Source organism: Siphateles boraxobius, unplaced genomic scaffold (assembly GCF_051911475.1).
Source record: "Siphateles boraxobius isolate OS27281-9 unplaced genomic scaffold, OSU_SipBor_1 77, whole genome shotgun sequence".
Classification (NCBI taxonomy): domain Eukaryota; kingdom Metazoa; phylum Chordata; class Actinopteri; order Cypriniformes; family Leuciscidae; genus Siphateles; species Siphateles boraxobius.
The window spans coordinates 18,878,731-18,887,413 of record NW_027509205.1 but is presented as its reverse complement, the minus strand read 5'-3'; the positions used below and the strand labels follow the sequence as shown (position 1 = coordinate 18,887,413).

Genomic DNA, 8,683 nt, shown 5'->3' with positions numbered 1-8,683 from the left:
CTAACAGGTAATCATTCCAGCTGATGTATCTTAAGAGTGCAGTGGCTGGCATGCTGGCCAATGTGGTCATGTGCTCCTCAATGGTAAATGCAGTTGCATATTTCGTTCCAAGTCTTTGGTGTCAAAGCAAGTGTCAATGTGCCAGATAGCCTCAATGAAAGAAATGTCTTCTGGGTTATGTAGTTTCCAGTGCCTAAATGATATTTATGTCTTCACTTTGACAAATGGATGTAATGTTTTTCATTATTTATAACAGTCTCTATTTGCAAAAAAATTATCTCGATGATGTGCCTTCCAATGGCAGCCGTATGTCTCTAATTTGGGTAAAACAGCCTCCAGCGTTTTGGAAATTAAGGTTTTGCAGACTTCTGTGCTTAAGCGTGCTGTCTGTGCTTGGAAAGTGACTTTCCTGTGATTCTCCAACCATGGTGACATACACAACATTTACAAACAAACGAAACAAAGGGCGAGACTATGCTAATGAGTGGATGGATGGAGATCACAGGACAAAAAAGAGGGTAAAAAGAAATACAAGTTTAAAAATGGTGGCATAAGAGAGTGAGGAGAACAACACTAGAATGAGGATGAATAAAATGATGGGCTGAAACATCTGGATGAATAACCGACAGGATTAACGAACATGCATTAAAAAACAGGGGTGTGTGGGAAGACAGGATCAGAGAAAGAGAGAAAGGTTAAGATATTATACACATTAACATTTTCTATTTGCATAGTTTACAAAAATCTTGGCAAATCACAAAACAACGCTTTATTTTGCTAAATGTTAAAAGCAGTCAGGCAATGGACCAATAGTTCACCCAAAAAAAAAAAAATTCATAATGTACTCACCCTGTGATTCTCTTTTTTGCTCAAACTTCAAATAGATTTTGTTTGGTGAATAAATTAAAATATAAATTATTATACACTGATGAATTAATTATTAATCACTTTATTATTAAATAAATTGAAATTCACTTTTTATTTAGCTTTAATTTATATTTATTTCAGTTTTAGTTGAAGAGATTTTAGTACTACAACTTAAACTTTCCAATCTCTTCCAGTTCTTCATCTAATATTTGTTTTATTTTATTTAAACCTTGATTCAACTAACAAAAATGCTCTGCTGTAAATCATATCTCATTTGTGTTTGCGTAGATTTCAGTTTTACATCAGTAACATCAAATGTCATTGGTTCTGTCAAGCCATGACAAGAATTCTGTCAAGTTCTGTCAAGCTATGGCCCCGCCCAGCACACTGTTGGCCCTGGCTGGCACTGGCCCAACAGTGTGCTGGGCGGGGCCATAGCCTCGGACCTCAAGCACCAAGCCCAAAATCAAGTTGCATTTTCACTGTCGGCCCAGTAGCTCCGCAAGTGCTACCCTAAAACTCGCCCTTAACACGCCTCCAGAGAATGACGTTACACAACCCCACCATTTCATCAAAATGGTATTTACCGTTTCACATAAAAAGAGAACACACACCTATTCAGTTGCACCTGCTTCCATTTATTTGCGATCACAGGAATCCACAAAACAACTCCATTAAGGCTTTTAAGTCCAAAGGCTTACACATTTAGGAAAATATTTATAAAACGTCTTTCTTTAATTTCTTTAGAAAGAATGAGCATTTCCATAAATTTTCCATGAAATTATGCGATCTAAGGAGGTTCAAGCGATCTCTCTCTCTCTCTCTCTCTCTCTCTTTCTCTCACTAAACTGTTATCCTTTCAGCCAGAGCAACAGAGGAAGCTCACGAGAAGAAAACAGGAGTTATTAGTTATGGGAGTTAACCGGAGTGCACGTTTTTTGTGACCGTTGCGGATGTATTAGTGCAGTCTCAACAGAAGCACAGGGCAGAGAGAGATAAAACATTAAACCAAATAAACACATGGTTATAATCATTATATGATTTGTCTACATTCTTCAAGAAGTCTCTTATTTTCCATAGACGTATTTATTATCGAATGGTTAGCATAAGTAGCCTTTAGCATCGCATATAAATATATTTCTGCCTCATACGGTGATCAGAATCACCGAATCGGATCACAAGAAAGTTATTTCAAACACTCTGAAAGTGAGTTTTGAGCTGAAAATAGTTTAAAATGTCTTAAATATTAAAGTTGGTAGCCTGACATAATAACATTGGAAATGAACAGGGGTGTTGACCGTCTTCTAAACTCCGCCTTTTTTCATGACCACTCCTCAAGCCCCAGTTTGCCAGCTTTGGACCCAAGTATTCGGTGGGCAAATAACCCCGCTGTTGGCCCCAAGGAACCCCGATAAAGCCTTGGAAGTGACAGTGGAAACGCGACTATTTATATGGCACGCACTAACACACCTGCTTTTGGCCCGACAGTGGAAATATGGCTATTGATGTCAAACTTAGTGTTGTGCATCTTGACGAAAATGAGATTTTCGGTGAATAAAGTCCCTAAATTTTTATCTACTCCTTACTCAAAGGTATTACTGAATATGGCTTTAGAAGACTCAGTGCAAGATTTGTATAGACTACTTTTATTATGCTTTTTTGTCCTTTTAGGAGCTTGACAGCCCCTGGTCACTGTTCCACCGAAGAAAGAGAATCATGAGGGTGAGTAAATGACAGAATTGAACTGAACTATACCATTACAATGTGGTAAACATTCTTATTGTGCTTCACATAGACACACAGACTCTTGCTAGACTCACGGATAATGGTTCTTCTGAATCTCTTTCCTCTGGTTTGGGGACTTCAAGTCGGTCTATAAACCCCTGTAGCTCCTTCCTGAAGGCCTTCATTTGAGCATTGATGCGGTAGAGAAGCTCGTGCTCCCTGATCCGGCCACCATCCTCATCATCTTCCATACGGCTGAAAAGATCACCGTTAGATACGAACACCCGTGCCTCTGCAATGATGGTGCTGGTGTCGGCTATGAGCCGATCAATGGTTCGTCCCAATCGCTCTGCTTCAGCACGGATGTCAATCATCTGTTGTCTGTCCCGAATGGAGCGCGAGAGGAGGCGGGCGGATTCAGGAGAATAGAGAGAGCGAGTTGGCGTGAGGCACCGAGCGTTGCGGACTTCCTCAGAGTCGCTTTCTCCTCCAACAGGACCCTCGCGTTTGCGATGGGGAGGAAGACGAGAGGAAGACGAGTCTTCATCGCTACCTCTACGCCCTCCGACTCCAAGACCAGTGTCGCTCTCTGCGTCACTGTCCCGTGGCGTGACGGCTAGATGAGCGGATAGATCATACCGTTGCATGTTGGAAAGCAGCACACGGTTCTCGTACTGCAGCTGCATCACTTTCCCACTCAGTTCATTGATCTGCTTCCTCGCTGCCTTCAGCTCCTCCTGCAAGGCCTCGGCTTTGGAGCTGTCTCCTGCTAAATTGGCGGCACTCATTGCATTACCCCCCGAGGCATGCCTCGTACCCTCTTTGAAGCGCAGTTTGTTCAGCTCACATGTCACTCTCTTATTCTGTTCCTCTACATCCGCCAGGTTCCTCCGCAGAAGCTCCGCCTCATCCTCAACCAACTGCAGTTGTTGCCTCAGCTCCGACAGCTCCGACCCCTGCTCGCGGCCTATTCCTCCTTCCGCTCCGGACAAGCCCCCATTGGACGAATCTTCCCCTCGAAGATCATCCAACTCCGCCCTCAGGCCACGGTTCTCAACCTCCAATTCGACAATTTTACGTCCCAGGATGTTGGCCTCCTCTTCCACCAATCGCAAGCGGAGTTTCAGCTCTGATTCCCTTGTTGTGGGTGGGCCACCAGCTTCACCCTTTGGATGAGGGCTGTCCAGATCTCCATAGAAGGAACGATACTTCTGTAGTTCTTGTTCCAAACGGTCCTTTTCCTTGTCAATCTTGGCCATTTTCTTTCTCATTAAAGTAGCCTCCTCTTTAATGAAGGCCAGCTGGCATTTTAGGTCGTCATTGTCCTCCTGTTGACAAAAGTGTTGCGTTAAGGTGCGGGACCATTATCGAAATTTCGACAAGATTTAGCGCACAAAAAAAGGTCTGGTGTCAATAGGGTAGCGATTTATGAATCACTGTCAAAAGGAAATTTGTGTGGAGATTTTTTTTACTCTCACGTAAAACTCCTGATTGCACTGAAATGTTTCTACAGTACATTCTACTGAAATGTCTGAATTTCGCCAATGATATTTTAAAGAGTAATGGCAAATGTGACCATACCTTTACATGTAATGGTTTAGTAAATTTTTTGTGTGTATGCTATCTTTTCATTCTCTCTATAGTTTACAACTTCATATCTTTGCAAAAGGCTGCATAACTACTTGAGCTTGAACTTGAGATTTTCACTTGAAGTAACAGTCTTCATTTGACTCAATACTGGTTGACAGCAGTGTTTTGTCCTCACCTCTGTAGGAGTCTGAGTCTTCCTCTCTGGCTTTTGTGCATCTTTGCTTCCTCTTCGTTTCTGAGACCGGACACAACAAATTTACAAATGCAATGCAATTAATATGTATTTAAACCTATTTAGATGTGCTGTATTAACTTGTCTTTGTATTCCTACTTCTTTGGCTTTGTCCAGCTCATTTTGCAGGGCCTGTTTGGTGACTTCCACCTCAATAAGTTTCTGTCTCAATCGCTCGTTTTCATCTTCTGTCTTTGTTCGTTTCTCCTCCACGTTCTCCAGCTCGTGGTGGAGTCTCACAGACACATCCTTGGCAACCTGTCAGAATGGTGGTGGTGTGGCTTAGTGGTTGCTTTGGATAGAAGCATCAACTAAATGACAAGTTAATAATCAGATAGAAATTGTGCAAACAAGTCATTGGGGATGATTAATTTATCATAGACCTTCTCTGCATGCCTTTAAATATATAAACATAGGTACTTGCCTTTAAATCTTGCTCTAAGCTCCTTAGGAGGTCCTCGTCAATTTCTCCAGTTTGTGCAAAGCGGAGTCGTTTGCGTTCGGCCTTGCGGAGTCTGTACTGAAGGATGCGGCAGTTCTTATTCGCTCGCTCGAGCTCACGCCGCATGTCTTGTAACTGACAGGTGTCCTCCTCATAAAAGGTGTCGCGCATCTCCTCCATCTCTGTCCGCATCTCCTCAATCTCATTCTGTGAAAACCAGTGTGCTCATTAGAGCTTTCTGCTCTCCAATTACTGCAGTTGCATTATTTTAATAAGCTGTACCTTATTTCCACAAATGACACGAGTAATTTTATTAATGATTAATGAGCCCTTGGTTGAACATGCAAATTATTGGGGGCATATTTTGAATAAAACCAAGGCCGTTTTCATAACTGTATTAGCTTTGTTCTAACACAGGCTAAATTGGAACAATGTTGCATTTCTCTCATTGTTCTGCTCATTTTTAGAAGGCAACATTTTTTAAATAGACCAAAATTTGTTAATAAAAGACACATAAGCAAACTGGGTCATCGGTCATAATGTTTATGTCCTATTTCCGATTTTTAAGATGGATGGACAACTTCTCTGCAGACTTATCATTGTTTTCTTTCTGTTAATCACCCGAATTCCTATTTATCAGGTTGAGCAGGAATCAAGACTGTGTTTGGAAAACAATATTGCCATGAACCAGCTGAGCAGGGGAGTCATTAAAAAGCAATCAGTCATCAAAAAATGTACATGCAACCCCAATGATTTCAGGTATGCTCAGTTATTAACATCAACAACATTTATATTTTTTCATATGTATTATCAAATGTGTGAATCTACTTTTATGCAGGTATATATTAATATTTATCTATCTATCTATCTATCTATCTATCTATCTATCTATCTATCTATCTATCATCTTCAGCTCTTAAAAAATACTGTCTATCCATTCATCTTCCTCATTCCATCTATCTATCTATCTATCTATCTATCTATCTATCTATCTATCTATCTATCTATCTATCTATCTATCTATCTATCTATCTATCATCTTCAGCTCTTAAAAAATACTGCCTATCCATTCATCTTCCTCATTCCATCTATCTATCTATCTATATATCTATCTATGTATCATCTAAGGACTCTCTCCATCAATCTTCCTCTGACCATCTATCTATCTATCTATCTATCTATCTATCTATCTATCTATCTATCACCTTTAGCTCTTAAAATACTGTCTATCCATTCATCTTCCTCATTCCATCTATCTATCTATCATCTTCAGCTCTTAAAAAAGACTGTCTATCCATCCATCTTCCTCTATCTATCTACCTATCTACCTATCTATCTATCTATCTATCTATCTATCATCTTCAGCTCTTAAAAAATACTGTCTATCCATTCATCTTCCTCATTCTATCTATCTATCTATCTATAATCTTCAGCTCTTAAAAAATACTGTCTATCATTCATCTTCCTCATTCCATCTATCTATCTATAATCTTCAGCTCTTAAAAAATACTGTCTATCCATTCATCTTCCTCATTCCATCTATCTATCTATCTATCTATATCTATCTATCTATCTATCATCTTCAGCTCGTAAAAAATACTGTCTATCCATTCATCTTCCTCATTCTATCTATCTATCTATCTATCTATCTATCTATCTATCATCTTCAGCTCTTAAAAAACTGTCTATCCATTCATCTTCCTCATTCCATCTATCTATCTATATTTCTATCTATCTATCTATCTATCTATCTTCTTCAGCTCTTAAAAAAGACTGTCTATCCATCCATCTTCCTCTATGTATCTATGTATCTATCTATCTATCTATCTATCTATCTATCTATTTATCTATCTTCTTCAGCTCTTAAAAAAGACTGTCTATCCATCTTCCTCTTTCTAACTATCTATCTATCTATCTATCTATCTATCTATCTATCTATCTATCTATCTATCTATCTACATCTATCTATATTTTCATTCATCCATATATATTTTAGCATGATTAGAGTTTCATAAATTATAATGTAGGCCTATAACAAACAAACCTTAAGGTCTTCGTTTTCATCCTCCAATCTCTCGATCTCGTCCTGCAGGGCTTCATTCTGCTGTGTCACGGGCTCGTCTGCGGCGCTCGTGGCCTGTGCGGCGGGTCCCGATTCCGGTTGCGTCTCGACCGACGCTGTGCGCTGCATTTTACCGCTTTTCTTCAAGCGCTTGTTGATGTGAAACTGGATGAGCTCTGACTGCAGACAGCCTCCGCCCCAGAAGGCCGGTCCGCAGCCCACGTACTCTCCTCCCGCAGCGGCCTCTCTTACACTCTCTTCCCCCCTCACAACACCACCGTACGAGCCGTCAGGCTGCGCAGAGGACGAGTCTCTGTTGACGCACGGTAAACGCAGCGCGCGGCGCGTGTCCGGTGGTGGAGCGCGATCAATCCGCTCCTCGGTTTCCCAAACCGCCTCAGTTTCAGCACCACGAACAGCTGCCGCACCTCGCACCCTCACTTCACGCGCCTCTTCTTGAGCCGCCTGCTCTCCCTCGCGTCCTTTAACGCCTTTAACGCCTTTTCCTCCGAGCTTCGACGCAGCGGGTGACGAGGAGCGGGTGCCGCTGGGTTTTGAGGCCGGTTTGACGGGGTTTTGTCGGGTAGACGGTCTCCTCCTCCCTTCGGTACTGTCCGCTGATGGTGGAAAATCCGCAGCGCCACTTGCGGCAGAGCTCATCATTTCATATCGCAGACCTCCAACAACACCTTTATCAATTTATGACATTTAAGAGGGAAAAAACGAAATATTACACTTTGTTAGTGCAGGATACAACTAGGACATCATTGCATAGGCCTATACATATTTATGGCTATAAATGTGTGTGTGTGTGTGTGTGTGTGTGTGTGTGTGTGTGTATGTGTGTGCGTGTATACATATAATTTAATTAATGAATAAAATCCGTAATATAAACCAATATGCAATATAATCGAATTAGAACACCAATTTTCTACACTAAAAAACGTTTCAACCGATTTTTGGGTAAAAAACAAAACAAAACAAAAAAACACTATAGTTGGTTGGGTTTAACATTAAATATAGGGCCTACAACCCAGTATATTTTAGAGTGAAGGAGGACAACCACAACCCTCAAAAAATGTGAATTAATGTAATTTACAGATCGATAGGTGAGTTCTATGTACATGAACATTCATCTCAAACACATATGTAGCTACATGTATTTGAGAGTAAAGTTTTTTGACATCCGTCGCAGTGGACTTCCTTTCCTATAGCCTAAAATGTTTTTTCTACTATGCAAGTTTATAGATTGTGCAAATTATCAGGCTACTATAATGGTTACATATTTGGTGCAGTCGTAATTTGAGTTATTCTTCAAGAACATTAAATATCGCGATGTTTTCTTACCTGTTTATGAACTGTGCTCATTTGTTTCCTGTGTGAGCGGGACAGTTCCCTTCAGCTCGAGGGTACCAGGCACTGCTTAGGCTCGCGAGACACTGACGTTTAATATTCATGAGGTGACGTAACATAAGGAAGTGTGAGACCCTTTTCTCAAAATATAAATATAAATTTTGGCTAATAGGCTATATAAATATATGGGGCTCAATTCCCACTATTATTTATTCGCCTGCACATTAGGATACAGACTGTTTATTAATAGGCTTATAGCCTAAAGGCCAACATATGCATGACCATATTCTTCATCTAGGTCGATGTATACAGTTGCGCTGTCCCTTTAAAACCTCAAGGATGAGGGAGACTGATGCTGCTGGAGTTTGCTGCTTTACCGATAAGCTGGTGAAAATGCAGCGTCATCCCACCG

At 40.8% G+C, this 8,683-nt stretch overlaps 1 protein-coding gene across 3 annotated transcripts; it reads right to left on the bottom strand.

Annotated features, from left to right (window-relative positions):
* Positions 1–350: 350 nt before the first annotated feature.
* On the bottom strand, positions 351–8,351 carry mtcl3b (MTCL family member 3b). Of its 3 annotated transcripts, none has more exons than XM_077218691.1 (7): positions 8,266–8,351; positions 6,901–7,607; positions 4,839–5,063; positions 4,514–4,672; positions 4,358–4,423; positions 2,688–3,920; positions 351–477 (listed from the first exon to the last, which is right to left on the bottom strand). In XM_077218691.1, exons 2-7 carry the CDS (start codon positions 7,579–7,581, stop codon positions 445–447), a joined length of 2,397 nt encoding a protein of 798 aa, XP_077074806.1. In that variant the 5' UTR covers positions 7,582–7,607; positions 8,266–8,351; the 3' UTR covers positions 351–444. The 3 variants fall into 3 exon arrangements, with proteins under 3 accessions (XP_077074806.1, XP_077074804.1, XP_077074805.1); XM_077218689.1 differs by lacking the exon at positions 351–477 and adding an exon at positions 487–610; XM_077218690.1 differs by lacking the exon at positions 351–477 and adding an exon at positions 487–610 and having other exon boundaries at positions 4,358–4,417.
* Positions 8,352–8,683: the final 332 nt, after the last annotated feature.

Coding starts and splice junctions, on each gene's coding strand:
- mtcl3b (XM_077218689.1), bottom strand. CDS start 7,581: ATGATGAGCTCTGCCGCAAGTGGCGCTGCGGATTTTCCACCATCAGCG. Junction 5,064..6,900: donor ATGAAAACGAAGACCTTAAG/GTTTGTTTGTTA, acceptor TGGTTTTCACAG/AATGAGATTGAGGAGATGCG. Junction 611..2,687: donor ATTCAGAAGAACCATTATCC/GTGAGTCTAGCA, acceptor TTATTCATCCAG/ATGTTTCAGCCCATCATTTT.